We start from the raw sequence: 18,362 nt of genomic DNA, 5'->3' as shown, positions 1-18,362 counted from the left end.
AACACGCTCGCGAAACGAGGACGGAAAATTCTAAAAACGAAAGGGAGTATGGGCGACAGGGCGCGGTGTTCGTTACACGATGGACGAAAGGGACGAATTCGATGGATTTGGAAGACAATGGACGTCTACTGATTTTGAAGGGGAGTGGGAAATCGGAATTGACGTCGAAGCAAGAACAATATGATTAAAATCGTAAGAATCGTAGGAGCCAGTGGCGAGGCAGGATCGTGTCTGTGACTTAAACAATTTCGAATGGATACGATGGATCGCGCGACAGTCGCAGAGAGAACGACGCCTCGACAGATGATGCACAGAGACGTTTTTATCGATTTTCCGTCGATCGTCACGGAAGGACACCCTAACGATCGATCCGTGACAAATTCGTGACAACCTTTCGATGACCAGTTCCCTTGGATCTGACACAAATATCCTAGTGAATAGAATATCCTATTCGGTCGAAAATTGAGAGTTCCTGTGTCATTCCTAAACCTACTCTCCTTTATTTTCAAAGATCCATTCCTCTGATTTCCAAGTTCCAGCGTTGTGTACTGATTTAGAGCGCCGACTTTTCAGCTGCGGATTTTCGTATTCGGTCACGGAGCACTAACGAAGCCCGGGGGGAAGGTTGGAGGGGACTTTGGGGACATTAAGAGAAAGTTGTCGACAATGGTCAGCCTGCTCTTTGGAGAAGTAACGGGGTTGACACGCATCGGGGTCCGCCGGCTACCGTTGGAAACCGAAAATGGCAGAGTGAATGAAATTGCTGGCTCGGTGCACTTTCCTAGCGGCCATTGTTACCCGTCGTGTCGGGGCTAGACACGCGAATTTTCCGTCACGCCCGAGACGCTCGAACCCCCTGTTTCTAGAAACTAATTCGTTCGCGCTTTCGACTGGTCACTGGCACGCGTTAATTATAACCGATCCGTGGCCATAAAGCGGCCGAATTTATTTTCCGGCCGTCGAGCATTGTTTCGTCAAATAAATCTCCCGTAACCAGGCTAGCGGGCTATCGGCTCGGAAACGCGACCGAGCGGTGCCGGGACGCCGAAGAGAGCGTAAAATTCGCACCTGGAATGCACCGCAGTGTTCGAATGTAACGTTCGATTAATTCCGCGAGGTGATCGGTGGCTCTCGAAGAATAATAAGGGCGTGTAAGAGGTATTTCGTGTATGGCCCGTTTACCCAACGTGGGTGAATATCGTAGGGGATGATTCCGCGGGATGAAATAGAACGAAGACAGGAAGTAACGAAATTTTATTTGTGTAGACCGAAGATGAGTTTCGTCTGAGGAAGGTTTACTCGGGTTTCGCGTACAGAATTCATTGTCTGGGATGTTTTTTGTAAATAAGTATACGTAGCTTTATTTATCTTGAGGATAGTCTGCGTGAATAGTGTCTATAGTTTCTATACTTTTCCAAATTGAAACAATCTTTGGTTTTCCGTTCTAGAAAATTTTACTGAGGTCGCCATCTGGCTCTTTAGATCAAACATTCTCAGAAAGACGTCTCCGCGCTCGCGTGAGAAGGTTGCGTTATGTGACGGACGTGCTATTCGACGAGAAAGGGTCTGCCAAGTGGGGAAAAAAAAAGGAGAGACACGAGGGGGAGTTATGTCAGCAAGCTATTAGCCAGGAACGTGTTCTTAGCAGTGTTCAAGTTCCGAGGAAAGTTCGCAATTGGAGGGCCCAGAAATCCTACGAAGCGTTGCCCAAGGCTGAAATGGACCGCGACGTCGTGAAGGAAACTACGTCGCCGTTATTTTCACGACCACTACCTACGCTTTTCCGTTTTCAGCTAAAGATCCTGGCCCCCCTTTTTCCACCCAGTAAAGGTTCGCCTTTTTTTTTTCTAGTCATCTAAGGAGTACTCGAATTACTCCTGAATATTTTCGGAATTAATTGTACTATTATACTACTATAGTAACTATTAAAACTACACCACTGCATTCTCGGTTACGCGACACTAATAAAACTCACTCTTACTCCAAATTATTCTTCCCCTCGGGTTATTAAAAGCCACTACTCGGAATTTAACGTCATTTTGCGCACCGTCAACCTGCCTTGCATATACGAAACTACGGTTGAAATATGTGCCAGCGTCATTCTGAAAAGAGCGTACGAGTTACCTGCGAATTCCTAGCACCAGCGACCGGAAGACCAATAAACGGAATTACGTTCAGCCGAAACAAGTCCGGGGCAGGACATACCGCTCCTCAAGGACTGCGAGAACTCCCCGTGTACGGGTTTCCGCGACGAAAACTCGGTCTCGCGGCGCTCCGAAACAGTCCTCGAGCTCGGTGCTGCTTCGAGGAGCAAACGATGTTATGCAGCCGACGATGACACGAGCCGGGCAGTAAAGTATAAAATATGAAACGCTCCGCGGTAAGCCGTACGTCCTCGGCCATTTTGCTGCCGTGCTCTCTACTTGTTGGGTAGACTTCTACGATATTCCTGGATGTTTCTATAAACCAACCGATCAACCTCTCCGCAGCGTATCTGTTTAAAGAAGAACCCTAAATACTCGTGGGAGAATGAAAGATCAATCTCAGAGGTAGCTTCGAATCAGACACGTTCCACAGTTCTTCCGAGTCTCGTGAATGACCGAAAGCAACTCGAATGGCTTCTTTCTTACCTTTGTCTCTTAATCCTGGGATTTATCTTCCTCAGCGTCTGGTCATGCAAAGGCAAGTGGAATGTGCCCACGCCTGGCCAGACAAGAACAAGTGGAATATACCCGCGCCCGGACAGACAGATGGAGTTAAGTATAAAATATGAAACTCACGGTGACGCGCGATCCATCTTCTCCAATTCCACAACCGCGTTCTTTGTCCGCTTGTTAAGGCTATGTACACCCAGGATCGACTCCTCCCCGACCATTCGAATAAACTTCTTCCGTGAAAATCTACTTCAACGGATGTGACAACGAAGAAGAAATTTGCAAAGAGGGTGAAAATATTCGTGGCTCGACGGGGGATCGATACAGACAAATTTCGAACCAGTAAAGTGTATCGGACACCGATGAATATTTAACACGTCGGAACCTGTGCAAGCCACGCGTGGGTCGCGTCCTATTTCCGGCGGGAGCCGAACGACCCGACGGTGGGAGCTCGGAATTATTCCTCCTTCACGCAACTCTTATTTTCTGGAACACAATAGGTCTATACACGTTTGGGGAAGCATAATGGGATACTATGTTTCCTCCGAGTTCCGTATAAAGAATGTTCCTGGGAGAAGGGGTCGGCGAATGGAGACCTATACACGGTGTGATGATACAACCGAGATTATTATCTGGTTGAAAGAAATTGGTTGGTTTTATTATGCTTTCGTGAAATACGATATCGAGTATCGACGACATTTACGCTTGTTCTTCTTTTGTTTTTATATTAAAATATATGTACGAGGCAATCTTCGTTATTCTTGAAACGTAGAACGTTTTCTATATTTAAATTGCTGAAAGTTTCGAGTGGACTAGTTTCGAAATAGTTGGACCCTTTACGCGGATAGTGACCTTAACTGAAAGGGTAAAATGAACTTGGCAGCCGACGTGTTAAAAAGCGGGATATAAGGTAGCAGAAATAAGGACTTCGTCAAGAATGGAGGAACTCTTAAGCAGGATCCGGAGGGATTTTCAACTGGAAGTTTCATCCTCGTTCCGCGGTCGAAGTTCTCGGCACGTTTAAAATCGTAATTGCTGAACTTACAAAAATTCTCTGGTCGTCGCGCGACGGGGCGGCCGTCAGCTTTCGTTTCGGGCAAAGAACGCGGCCCATATTCCCGTACGAAGGATCCGTCGGAGGAATTTCGCATGAAGCAGTATGTTACAGTGACGTCGGATGATAAACGACGGCGACAGGAATTTTGAGAAAACTCGCAGAATTTACAACGGCGTGGAATTTCGCGAGACACGAAATACTCATAAAATCTACATATGATGTGACAAACCGGGAAGTGTAGTATCACGGGCAACGGTATTTTATGAGGCGAGAGAACGACGAAATTTAGATTTCGAGCGCGTGGCACCGTTTGTGGAATGTGGAATTATTATCGAGCAACCTTGAACGCTGACGAGAACGTCCCGAGATGTCACGAATATGGAAACGAAAAATCCTAGTCGGATATTTTCTTGTAGCTAACCAGTGGCTAGACATATGCAGGAAAGAAGAATGCAACGGGTCAGTCGGAAGTAGTATATGCCTATATATGAGGATACATAGGAAGGTAGAACGTACTCATCGCGGAATGAAATATCAATCGCAGAAATTGCCAAGAACAGTTCCCAACGAAACCTGCCTCCCTCCCCCGCGTTATCAGATTCCAACTAACCCCGAACCGGTGTTTCGTTCCTCGTGGAACACGTGTCCCACCTTCGACACCGATAACGCCGACGAAGAGGTTGTCGCGGGATCACCTGGAAACCCGGCGATAAATCCTGGCGGCTTTAACGCGGGCACGGATACGCGGGAAACGGAAAGCGTGAAGCAGGGACACGACAACGGCAAGCTTTATGCATTATGTTTTATGAACACTCCGCGTCGTCGCCAAGTCCGCGGACTTAATGCACGCTCTCGTTTGTTCCCCGAAGTAATAACGTCGAGCGACTCCTGCTACCTTGCCCGGCGTCGTTCGCCGCCCCTTTGGTCCTCGTTTCTTTCCAGAAGCTCTTCGCGCGAGCTGGAAGCCGTGAAGGAGGGAAAAATAAATGAAGAAGAAGAAGAAGAAGACGGTAAAGGTTGCGGGCGGTATTCGAGCCTGCGCTCTCCGTTCGTTCATTTACGTTAAGAGCAACGAAACTGCGTAACGTCTTTAGAAGAAACGAACAAGATTCATCTCTGCCCGCCGAAAAGCTTCGCTCGGGGAAAATCACGCCGCGGCTGGTTCGACGAGAGCGTGAAATTGAATTGGCTGGGCCGCGTTCGAACCTCGGAACGGGGATGGTATCGGTCCTGGTATTTACCTAGAGGACCGTTAAAAGGAACGGCACGGTAACGTAATAACAGCAGTAGCGGCAGTTTAAACAAGATATTAATTAACCGATAACGCTCGGCGGAAGTGGAAATGCCGATGGCGGCGTTGTTTCCTCGCGTGAGGTAGGAAGAGAGCTCTCGAGGAATATCTGTTTGCCGAGGATGCGGTGAACGTTGTCTTTCCCCGCGGGGAGTGAGGTGCAACGTCTTCGTGAATTGCGAGATAACGCGATTGGAAGTGACGCACCGAGACGCCAAGATCCCGAGGTGGCTTAAATAAATTATTTCCGGGGTTCACCTCTCGTTCTCTGAATACGTTTCATCTTTGTCTGTCTGGCCAAACACGGACACGTACCACTTGATCTTGGCCGACCAGACTGGGGCTAATTCTACTTACCTTTGCCGTGACCAGACACTGATTTCTTTCATTTAATATCTGTGAATAAAATCGCCGATCTACCTCCTTTCATTGATGACACAATTAATAGAGTAAAGTACGCCGAGATGCATAAATGGGGTAACCAATACGTTTAATTATAACAAACGCTCGAATCGTCCCGAAATCTCCACCACGCTCTCAGAAGATCGCTCATTTCGCGTTGATATAAACACGGTATAATAATTCACGCTTTGTACATGCTTGTTCCACGGTTAACGTACATAGCGCCGCGTTTCGGAATTAATCTGTTTCATTTTCGGCTCGCTAAATATTTATTCGAGGTACACGCCTGTTTTCTTGCATTATTAACGCGCGAATGTTCCGCCACGGTCCCCGCCCAGTGAAAGTAATTCGCAGCTAAATCTTCCGTGAAAGTTCGCGCACACGCACTCCCTGGCGAAACAAAAAAAAAAAAAAAAAAAAAACGATTTCCCCTTCCCGACGGCAATTTATTACCGTTTTAACCTTCCGAGTGAGAGCCATTTCCATTTAAAGTGTCACGTACGCGGCGTGTGACAAACTGATTTAATTTGATTTCAAATGCCCGTGAAAACTGCTCGCTGAATATTATTAAAGCACCGTCGATACCGAACGCGGACGCTGGGTACATTAAAGAGGTTATGGAAAGGGAAACCGGGGGAAACTTTTTGCTAAATTCGTATTCGGGTTTGATTGAAAGCGTGAGAGTGCTTGGTGTATTTCGATCTTTTTCTCTCTCTCTTTTTTTTTTTTTTTATAAAAAGTTGAGTCGACTCAAGAACTCGATCTAGTGCCCAGATTTCACGTACCTGTTCTTCAGTAGTCTCTCTACGTCACTGGAAAAAATGATCGTAGAAGTGGTGATCTAGGACTTTTCGGATCTAATCCATCGATGGTCTGCTTTCAGATATCGAACGAAACCCTTCAGTACAGGTCCCGATATTTCGCGATCCCCCAGGACGACGACTCGATGGTGTCGAAGTCCACCATAGAATTCAAGGTGACCAGCGACATGTTCCGCAACGGTCGACTCCATCTGCGCTGCACGGCTTCCATCGCAGACGTCTACAGGAAATCAGCTGATGTCGAAATCAACGGGGACACGCCCCGTATCGCGTCCATCACTGGAGAATCACCGCCGCGAGGGCCCCGTGAGTAAAATTTGTCATGTAAACTCGTGTAGCACACGAACATGAAGAATCAGGTATGGTACACCCTTCGTGGGACTCGATGATTTTACTCGTTATTTATAGAATTATCACTCAGAGTAATGTCGTTTCCTTTACGTTGAATTCAAACAAATTTTTCAATTTATTAAATAATCGCCCTCGTTATCGACAGCCTTTTGCCATCTAACGTGCATCTTTTCAATCCCAGATCGATAAAATGAGCTGATGATTGATAGACGAGTATTTAATATTGCAATAACGACATTACTTTCCAGTTCACCTAATACCATGATCTCCATATGTTAGAGCACACTCTCTATACATCGAACCTCGACACTACCTATCACTTGGACTACAACGTAAACTACATATATCTAGATTATTTCCAAACGATCGAATGAAATTTATAGCTCTATGTTCCTTTTCTAAAAAAATTCCTTTGTTCGTCTAACATTCCATCCCTTGCACCATCCGTTAGTCCTCAAATTACCTTCATTTACCAAAGGCTCGCTACCAACAGCAAAAATCTCTTCCCAAATGGAACGAACGAGTGCCTCCGACAATTATACCCGGTCAAATCAACCCCCGTTCCTGCTTTCCATTAACTCGGTAAACAGCGCTAATAAAGGCGAATCCGAGGGATGATACGGTTTCCCGTTAACAAGGCGAGCCCGCGAAAAAGAATTTTAATGATTCAGCGAATAGCTGGTTTATCCGCGTTCGGTAATGGGCTCGGAATGCCTCGTATCATTTCAAATATTGTTTCATGCTGGACGATATTCGGTATGGCTCTCGACCATTTCAACTTAAAAGATAGAAACTATCAATGGATATCCGTGACTGTTTCACGCATTATCACGTATCCGAATAGTATAAAATTTTGATTTTTCACATAACTATGTCTCCCAGTGTCAGCAGATTTATACAAGCTCGAGTGTCGTTACAGTAAATTACATGCTTTATAAGTTACATTGCGTAATACGACGCGATTCCTGTTTGCACATTCTGAAACGAAATGGCTCCGAGCGCGGACGGTTAATCGCGCAACAATTCGATTCTGCTCATTTATTGGGGACTCGTAGATCCGAATTGTACTCGAATCTTCAATACAGAGACGAACGGGGGCGAGGGGAAGTGAGTCTTGTTCGGAAAGTTGGGAAACTGGGCTAGGAGATCGTCCACGGGCGTTTGCGCTCGCCTTTAATATCCAGCGAAATCGCCGAGAACAATGCTAGCCGCAGTAAAATTCAACCGATCAGAGGGAACGGGATAATGCGATCTGCGTGCAGCCGAGACGCCACGGACGCTATCGATCGGATCGCGTTGTTAATTGCGTCGTTCCAATCCAACGAGACGAACGGACGTCCGGGAATTTTATCTTCTTTCCGACTCGCTGGCGCTGATTTTTCGATGCACGCCGCGGGACACGCCAACGAAGAAAGGAACGCGTAGAATCGATCGACGATGTCCCATACAAGGAAGCTGAAATCGGTTGCCGAGAGACTTCCGTCAAACGGTGCCGGATTCTGTCGTTACGCCACAATGTCGTAAACTAGGATTCTTCGCGAACTATGCGACGCGATTTCGCGTGCGTCCTTACTTAGCGCGCGGGGACTTTCGAGAATGCCGCACCGTGCGAGGTTACGTTACGCTGGGTGGATTGTTGGTTGCATATTTTCCAGGGAGTAGAGAATTGGCGGAGAAAGAGCGTTGCGTAAGGAAGACTATTATTTTATAATAGGGGTATGGCTTCTACGCTCGCGCCACAGAGGGTGCTTATGATAATGCGAAAACTGTCGGAGGGATTCTTTGAGAAAATGTGGGGAAAAAAATGATACAAGAATTTTCGATTCCTTTTTCCCCCACGAGAATCCTCCGGAGTATCTCACATTTTTCAAAGCACCCTTTGTGAACCGCGAAGCTTAGAATATTAGACTCTACAAGCACGTTGACTCACTTTAAGAAAAACCACCCTTAGTCTCTACATAAATGATAACAAAGTTGCAAACAGCGATCAACAGCCACGTTGTTCCATTTTCGCGTTGAATTTTTATTCACGTTGCTGTTTGGAACACCGATGAAGCGTTCATTGGAGATTAATTAACGACGTTCGTCGATAGTGTCCCGAGACCGACGCACGACGATCATTCCGCGGGTGTTTTCACCCGGAAATTCGGATACTTCATTAAAACGTCGAGATTCTAAAGGCAGTGCGGCAAACACGGTGTAGCTGGCTTCGTTAACGATGTATGGCCTGTAATTTAAATGTAGCATGGAAATAATTGTGTTGTTTAATGCATTGTCGAGTTCGACGGACCATACGCGGCGATAATAACGGATCCTTGCTGATAATTTGTTGCTAACGAATGGAGATTGTGTAACACGAGCGAGTGCTTATGGGAATTTCCAAATTGGTCGGTCAATGCAATGTATACCGGGTTTCGCGGTCCGACGAATACTCTCCATTCTGTTTTAACGATAAGTAAACACCGGTTTCGCGTAAAACGTACTTCGTCCTGTTACAAGGTTTCGACAGAAATTTACATAGAATACTCTCAAAACGAAATCGCGCGCATCACAAAAATGTTTTCCGTCATGAACGAGTAGTGAAAAGTACGCTAATGGATTCCGCATAAAAAACTGAGACGAAAATGTGAAATGGTATTTTCTTTCGCGAGATCTCGGTTGTTAGGAAACGGCTCTTAAAAATGTTCGGGGCACGCGTTCAACTGAGTTGCGACTCGATCACCTTTGGAGTCGATTTGTCGAACAACGAAGCTTCCTTTTTAAGAAACTGATCCCACGTTTTCAATTTATTTTTGCGCGACGAATAGATCCACGTCAAATTAATATATCCCGCGTCCAAGAAATAGATAACTGACTCACAGAGTCCAAGGAATAAAATGGGAATCCGATCCATTTTCGATACCCCGTCGTCTCCGTCGTCCGTTTTGTCGTCGTGGCACATCTCCCCTAACAAAAGAACAATCGTGGCACGGGTGAAACGGGAGACCAAGGCGAGGGCGTGAGTCTCGAGCGAAACGTAATAAGGCTAACAGCAACAATAACATTTATGGCGGTGCAACCGCGCGGATGTATCGAGTCACGTGCGATCTTTCATGTGAATCACGCCGCCCCATGACAGTTATGTGGGCTCTGCTGGCCGTATCAGCAACGAGCCGAGAAGCCAGCGACGCGACAGGGAGGGCCGGAGGGGCCGATTGTTCCAGCTGGAAAAGCAAAGCCGTTACCCTGTTACGGGAAATAGGATCGCGTCCCTAACTGAATCATTCCCCGCGATCTCCCCGTCTCGCGGCTTTTTGTTTCCATGCTCCTACACCCTGACGCAATTATATCGCGTCGCGGTTACACCGCCGAGCGTCGCCTCTTGCTTATCCGACGTTTCATTTTTCGAAAGGGGACGAAATCGTGGCAGGATTCGTTCAGACCACGGGGATACAAATACTGGCGATCAGCCGTGTCATCTAGGGTCGTCCGAGACTGATAACCGAGGCGACTGGGTTTCAGTCTTCGAGACACGCGATTTAGAGGAAATACAAAACGCAGGCAATGCACAGGATTACTTGTTCGGGGTTAAAATTCGTATAAAATTTCAAATAACGTGCTTTTTTTATATTATAGGATGATTCGTCTAGTCGTGATAAATTTTTAAGAGGAGATAGAGTTATAAGGCCGCTGTGATGTGTATATCAAAGATTAGGAACTGTTATAAGAGGCAAAAGAATTAACGAAAGAAGGTTGAACACCACATTATAGTGTTCCTCGATCCAGATTTAAATTGAACACAAACATTAAATTGATTGATATTCGTGAGCCCCGGTATCGGGCAACGTCCCCCCTCGGAACAATACGAGAATTCCCCTGTTGCATCCGCCAAAGAGTCAGGAATTTCCGAAAAATTCGCAGTATTTTACAAAAACATAGACAGCTAAATTCGTAAAGCAAACTCTGCGAGACTCGCGGTCGAAAGCGATGACCGCACATTCCATTCAACGCGGTTTCCACACAACAACGCTTTCACCAGCCACCCTCTCCTTTGTTTCCCCCGTCTGGTTATATCGATAAAAGGGGATGGGGTGGAAAAAATGCAATTCGTATCGAAACGAAACGAAATCCCATCGCGCGCGCAAGCCTCGCGCGTTTTTACGATTCCCAGCGGTTATTTCCAAGCGTTGCAACGCGCCCCGTTCCGTAAACCGTCGATCGGACCAGAGTGGACCGGAGATACACGGAATCCTTCGATCAGATCAAGAAAAAAATCCTGACGGTCTTCCGCGGAAGGGAATCCATTTCGCGTGACGCGTTCCCATCGCTGTGAAATATGTACACACGGGGAATCCGTTTCCGATTACAATACAAGCAGTCTCGCGCGGCTCTCGGTTCTGGGAGCCGAGGAATACGATTTCTGGAGGTATCTAAATGCGCATAAATTTCTGCTAACTCTGTCCCAGTTTGTATTTTAAAGCGGTTAGGGTATTTCGACGCGCCTCGGTGCCCGTTTTATGGAATTTTCGAGACATACGCCGTCCTCCGGAGCGAGCAATTGACGGAATAAAGGGAAATTGTCCGCGTACCGTGCCGAGAGTTAGAGTGCAATCGTTTTATGGTTATTGTTCGTGAAAAAGTGCGTGGAAAATTTGGTATAACGTTCTTCTTTCGTGGGATGCTTAGTTTGGGAGTTGAACGAGCGAGAACGTGCGTGGGAGACCAAGTGTGGCTTGGCTGACGCGTGTCTGATCGTTGCAAGGGTTTTCTACTTGTTTCGTCAGTTTTATGCAAAATCGACGAATTAACGAATTCTGAGATCGATAGAAATTGTAGTAGATGAATAGTAGAGAGGTTTAGCTAAACCACGTGCCCCAAGGAATTTTCAAAATGGACTTTTTGGAAAACGAAGTGACCTATCAGAAAATTTTATTCCACATTTTAGATTCATTTTTATATGCAATTGTGTTAATGACTTTTGTGGGAGAATTTCCTGTTCAATTTGGCTATTTATCTGATTTATTTATGAGAGTCGCTTACTTAATAAGTGCAATGGAGGAAAGGAACAAAGAAAAGAGAACGCCCCGATTGACCGACGAATATTTCCGCAATTTGAGCTTGTAACGCAGACACCGAGCTATTTCCTTCGTTCATGAAATTGTCGGCTCACTCGTCTCCCCCGTTGGAGTCTTGAGGGCCATTAATCAATGGGGAATTCAGCAATTAACGCTCTGGTTTTATTAACGCGCCACTCTAGCCAGCAGCCGTATCATCGATCCACCATCGAAAGGATGTACTTCACTTTCCTACCGGGTGTCTCGATTTTTTCTCAGAGATAATCTCGACAAGTAGCAGAAATACCTGCATGAATAGAATTTTTATCAAATTTTTCGCAGACAATAAACATTCTCAGATCGAGTCTACAGAGTAGTGCCAAGAACTGTGTTATACTATACCTCTCGCTTCGAATTTTCACAGAAGCAATGCTAATTCTAGTAAAATAATAAAAATTTTTATAATATTTCGTATCCGTTATTATATTGCGAATGGAACATGTCCTTTCGAGCCGAGACACCCTGTATTTCCACACGTACGTAGACGCATCCAAACACACGCGTAATTACGCACTTCACGGGGCGCTATGCTCATTTTATATTCGAAATTTTATCGAACGACCGCTACGACGCTTCGGCTTTGCATTTTCGCGCTTCATCCGGGGGGTTCCATTTTCCTCTTTTTCCACTCGCCGTCGATCACCATGGCTAGCCGTCGGACCGCAAACTCCTTTTTTCAATTTTAATCCTCTTCTGGTATCAGCTAACGCCTGGTGGCCCTCGTGCCAGCGATTCCTAGACTCAGAGATGAAATGTTAGCGTTAGCAGTGGTAACACTTATTATTAGCTCACAGAGTTCCCAAACAGAAATATTCCATTTAATTATACCTTCGGTTGCGGTGCACGAGAGGTTCGCTATTTATTATTATTCGATCCAGAAGTCCCTTGCAGAAAATACGTTATTCACAAAATTATCGACTTGCTATACTATACATATACTCCCTCTGATAACAAAAATATACATATAATTAATTTGATACACCCAGAGATCAAGAGGCAACTATTCTAAAACAGAATTAATTTTATCCACGAAACTAGCTTGCTTCCTCTCCCTCTGACAACAAAAAAATATAATTAATGTAATACACCCAAGTACGAACAACCCTACTGTTCCTTCAAACTCGAACGACTCCCGCGATCATGGCGTTGTCCAACCTTAAAAATCAGCCATTACGAGGAAAATCAATCGTCCCCGTCCCATATCGCTTCATCGTATCGTCCAAGCGGAATCAATTTGACAGCCCGATCCACGAAACACTCGAGAGCGACGGTCGAGGGTGAGTCCGGATGTTGCAACCGGGGTTTGCTCGTTTACGAGCACGCTGAATCATCCCCCAGCGCGCTTGTCGCCCTCCCGCGTAACCGTGGCTGATTCACGCGTGTACTCGCCGTCCCGTGGAAGATTTTATGGACAGTCTGCCAGTGCCGACGCGTCAGCGCGATAAGACAAGACAGACACATGCTGTGCCCCTCCCTGGCAAGGAGAAGTAGCGAGAAAATTTATGCTCGGTAAATTGTCAACGAGGAATGCAGTTTAAGGAACTGCGGAGAATGTTCTAAAGCGACGATGTCGAAGATTTGTCACATCATGCATCAGTTCATCTCACGAAAAATCCTGGTAGCGGTAGCATTTAGCGGTAGAATATGTTTTATAAAAAATTCTGACTATTGTGGTTCTCAGTTCCGAAAGTTACCAACGTGATTTTATCTTCGAAATTCCAAACCTTGACAAACGTCGGTTCCTATTCTCGAGTATTATCCGCGACAGTATTGCACATAAAGTCGCCTCTGCTCGAGACTTTCGTCGTCCAATGGCGCCTGTGCCTACTCGATTGCCAATACCATTACTCGATGGTAAAAGGAACGTAAACGTACCGTTAAAGGGCTCCCTTTCTCCTTCCCGTTCCCACCCTCCGTGTTCTCTGTGTTCCTCGTGCGGAAATCGAACCTCCCATTTATGGCATCTCGGAGAGACGTCGTCTCGTTCTCTGCTTGGCCGAAACGAACCGAATCCACTAAAGCTCCGCATCCGAACGTTAACGTCGCGTCGTCTCAAGCGGCTGTCTTCTGGAGTGCCGACGCTTTCTCCACCTTTCGCCGTACCAACAACCTCGTATTCTACTTATTATTATCAGTCTCGATGCTCCACCTCTCGTAGCGGCCTACCTTCGTCTCCGTTTCGAAAACGCCCTGAACTTGTTAGCCCAGATTGCCCTTTCACAATCAGGGAACCATCGGGTTCTAACTTCCGCTTTCAATGGCGATCGATGGATCCGATGCAACGGCTGGATCACAAACACAGGTGAATAGAGATCGGACTATGGCAGCGAAGGCCGGTTCTCCCGAAAGGCAAACCGCGCTCCATCGTCGCGATGAAGAATGCAGGGCTGCGTTCGTGCATCGCGCGGCGCCATTAGTAAATTACTTTCTTTGCGGAGAGACCCGGTCCCTTTGCGGCGCGGTTTCCTTTGCCTTTAAGTCTGGACCTTTGACCTCGGCCAGTGTTCGAAACGACACAGTGTGAATTCCTGTGATCACTCATTCGCAGGCGTGGTCCAAATGACAGACAGCAATTATCAGAAGTCGTCTACTTGAAGGGGGGTCCAAAAGATATAGAATCGATAGAAAACGGGGGTCTTGTAAAGCAACAGAGAATAGGGTTAGGAAAATGGGTACACTCAAGTGTTCACTGTTAGCAGATTGTCAGTCAATAAAATAGAATTAAATATTCTTCGTATTTACGCTTTTTAATGTATAACTTTTGATGGTGTTCTTGAAAAAATGTCTTCTTCTATCGTCCGTAAAATGTCGTGAAAGGGTTACCGAGGTTTTTCCAATGAAAATGAGTGGAAACACGACCCCGTTCGTTTCTTGCTCGCCGACCGCACTTCCAAGCGGCGCCGTTTAAGACCTAAATTAGTCACCACGGATTCCAAAATGGAAAAATCTCACGTAGGGCCACGAAGATCGACGGATCCCAGGTTAAAAAATCGAAAGATGCCGCAGTGTCCGTCGGCGGCAGGCCACGATTAAAATTCAACTCGAGCTTAGGTACGCTTTGTTCCGCGGAAGTCGCAACCGATACCTCTTCTGGCGCAGGGGAGTCTCTCGAGCGTTTCTTTCTCCCGTTCTCTATCCAGTGAAATTCTCCCTCGAGCACCCTCTCGCGGCCCCTTCTGCTCGTCCATCGACGGAATATACCCGGAGCATTATCAATGCGAGGCGAGTTCTCAGCTGCACTTTCGAGGGTATCCCGGAATAGTAAGGAGCAACGAGAGTGCTGGCTGCGCGTTTCGACGCCGACGGGAGAGGAGCGGACGCGGAGGAGCGAGAACGAAGGGAGCAAAGTGCAGGATGGGGGATAAACTCAGGGAGGTAGGTACGCCGGGCAAGGTAGGGGCGAAAGAGCGCCGGGGGAGACCGAATTGAGAAAAAGAAGGAACTATCTACTTCGATTAGTAACTCGGTAACGTAAGCTCCGTCCGGCAATGCTGTTTTTCTTTCCTCCTGGAATTACCAGAGCAACCCGGCCCCGGAAGACCGATGGGGATTTAAAAAACGGCGGATGGAAAGAAGCTGGGGCGAGATATGCGTCTAAGGAGAATGCAAATATGGAGATTCATTCTCGTCATTGTGCCTTGGGAAAGTGGTTTACACCGAAGCCTTCCGTGTTCCGACCGTCGATGGCCATCGAGTTTCTTTCGTTGAATGTAATCGAGGTCGTACATGGTTGTGCAAAACATTCATCGCAGTAGTATTTATATAATTAAAATATATGGGCTACGATATCGATTGGTCTATAACTCCAAACACATTTTTCTTTAGTCCATTGTACTTTCTGTTTGGCTATTTATTTTTATTATTTATGTAAAGCAGATTTCTCATTTGCTTGCATAAAGCTAAGCCCTCTCTTGCATACGTTATCATCCCCCTCCTATTACCCCATCCTTTACCTTTATTTCTCGCTGGACTCACAAATCAAACGACTCGGGCTCGTTTCGTAGAAATTTTTTCTCTTTTTCCCCATCTTTCAACGAGGAAGAGTCTGTGGCGCGCGAAGAATGGTTAAGGGCGTCGTTCATCTTGATTATCGATTGCTCGCTTTAACGCGCCTCGTCGACGGCGGGATACGTCGAAGCGTTTACGCGTGCAACAAGGATTATCGCGTTATCCTCGCGACGCCCACGAGGTCCTCCGTCGCTAGGCACTTCAGTCAACCAGAAGGCGCTCGGCGTCGCTGATACCGAGATAAAGCATTCCGCGTGCTCCGATGGGCGAGGTTATCGAAGGGTGACGCGTACTTTCGACTTTATGATAATATTTAATCAAGGGGAAAATATGGTAACAGAGACAACTCCTGAGCAGTCCCGTCTTGTCTTATAAAAGAAGCTGCAGGTGCCGAAGGTGATACTTTATACGAAGAATAATTCAAAGTATCCATTTTTCATGTTTACATTATTTATTTATTTATTCGAGTTTATTTTTACCATTTAGCAAGCAGGTTCACCGATCTAGATATCCGTTTTTCAACCCAGACCTTATCTCAATTTTGTGAGCAGCACCGCTTCGAAGTGCGGTCAATGAGCAACAAATGAATAACACGACAATACAACTCGCGACAATACAAAAATACATTTTCTTTACCCACAAGCCTACACCCTAACCCAGATTATCAGCCTCGAGAACTTGTCTATCCCACCGATCAACCCCTACGCGAGATTCAACGCCACCGAAAGGGTTAAATTTTCCCGTGAGCGCAGAGCTCTCCAAAAAACTCGTTCAACTCGAAGAACCGCGCGGCTTCGAGGACACCTGAAAGCGTCAAAGTCCCACTGGAAAATATCGCTCGGTCGAATAGAGGGGACTTCCGTTTCCCAAAGCGTAACCCCTCGCGTAAATCGAGAGAACGGCACGCGCCAACGATTCCCGTTGAAAAGTCGAATTGATTCCAGTCCCGCTTCTACGGGGGCGTCGCGTTGTTTTCAAAATTCATTTCTATATCTCTCGCAGCCCATCTGCCGTCGTCCAATCAAACCCGTGCGCTCGGGGCTCGGGCCAATTCGCTGCGTGGCCCAAATTGTTTCGTTTTGATTGACAAGCGGAGCGGGTACTGACCGCGCGCCGGTCAGCCCCATCAAAGCGTCGGCGTCGGCGGCGTTTCACGCGAGATTATATGGGGTAGGACGCGGGATGCGTCGAAGCTCAAAGCGACCCGCGACTGGACGGAATTGGGACGTCGCGTATTTGCACCTGAATCGACATTAGAATAAGATAGGGTCTGCGTTCTCGTCGCCTGTGATTGCGATAGAGGTTGGAATGCTCCGTGTTATCGGATTGTTAGTCGATAGGATAGAATTGAACTTCATCGATATTTACGCTTTTTGAGCAAACCTCTTCTTGTATCGTCGCGAAATTGTTGTTAGTGGATTGCAGAGGTCTCCGCGATGAAAATGAGCCCAAACACGACCCCGTTCGTTCGTTGCTTGCCGACCGCACTTCGAACCTGTGCTGCTCGAAATCTAAAACGTCGAAACCTTCGCGGTACTTCTACATCTTAAATCGGGAAGCCATAGTTCACAGCGACACAAGGGACCCACGGGAACCTCCCTTCTACAAAAAAAATTCTAACGGGAGTCAATCGCGATCACGAGGGTCGCAGACGTTTCTCGCGTCGAAAAAGCAATTACACCGGGCCATCGAAATTGTTATGAAGAGAAAAAGCATTGGAGGTTCGTCTGAGGGAGGGGTGGACAACGAAAAATAGAGAACGGTGATGGACACGTATTCCCCCCCCCCCACGCCAGTCCCCTCCCCACCCCTCCCCTTCCCTTCGTCCTCGACGTTGTCCACCGTGCTGTGAATCCCTGTCACGTTTCTGCCCGTTTCAGCCAGTTTTCGAGCCGCTGACTGCAATCACCGGAACCCGCTCGTACACCCACGCGATTCGAACGACGACGATCCATCGTCCGCGTTGTATAATGCGTTGTATCCGCGAGCCAATACGTTTTGACAAGCTGGAGAGGCCGCGATCGTTCCTTCCTCCCTTCGACCAGAACCGCGGGGGCGGGGTACGGCGTAGATGTTTCGAGGCTCGGGGTTCGACGTTTCCGGGGGCAACAAATAATTGGCTGGCCGCCAAACTGCGTGCACGCGCTCCGCGTTTCGATTTGACGTTTCCCGCCCAGAAACAACCCCCGTCGGGCATCGGTTGTATTGTTGCGCGGCGTTCGCGCCGTCGACAGCGCGAAAACGCCCGCTGTGAGCGATACGTACCAATGGTCTGGAAAAGTCGAGTGTTTTTCGATTTTTCGAACAATCGATGGGGTTAGAAAATCGAGTACTCACGATGGTACACCAATCTCTTTGCGTTGCAGAAAATTGGGGGTTGTAATTTGATACCTGTTACGTGTATCAATAGAAACGGATAGTATTCGAGAAGCAGACGGTAGAATATTGGAATCAATCTAAGTGAACACCGAAAACAAGTAGAAATGTCACGCTATGGTCAGACGCGTCGGACCAACGGCACGCGAGCCTAAAAAATGTTCAACGTATACATCCTCGAGAACGAAACCTCGTACACGAAAATTTTATTCCACGTATTCCATTCGTATTTACGCGTAAAATGATCATGTCGCCGCTGGTACCGCCAGCCAGAAGGATGGAGGGTGTGGAAGTGTTTGACCGCGGCGG

The 18,362-nt window shown here is 47.0% G+C and overlaps 1 protein-coding gene across 1 annotated transcript in view; it reads left to right on the top strand.

Moving 5' to 3' along the window:
• Nucleotides 1–18,362, top strand: part of LOC128891092 (uncharacterized) — a 123,389-nt gene that overhangs the window by 96,888 nt on the left and 8,139 nt on the right. The window contains exon 5 of the mRNA XM_054150295.1: nt 6,288–6,531. Within this exon, the coding sequence (XP_054006270.1) occupies nt 6,288–6,531 (244 nt within the window). The remainder of the gene's footprint in view (nt 1–6,287; nt 6,532–18,362) is intronic.

Source organism: Hylaeus anthracinus, unplaced genomic scaffold (genome assembly GCF_026225885.1).
Source record: "Hylaeus anthracinus isolate JK02 unplaced genomic scaffold, UHH_iyHylAnth1.0_haploid 0, whole genome shotgun sequence".
In the NCBI taxonomy this organism is placed as follows: Eukaryota; Metazoa; Arthropoda; class Insecta; order Hymenoptera; family Colletidae; genus Hylaeus; species Hylaeus anthracinus.
This window is presented reverse-complemented; position numbering and strand designations above follow the sequence as displayed.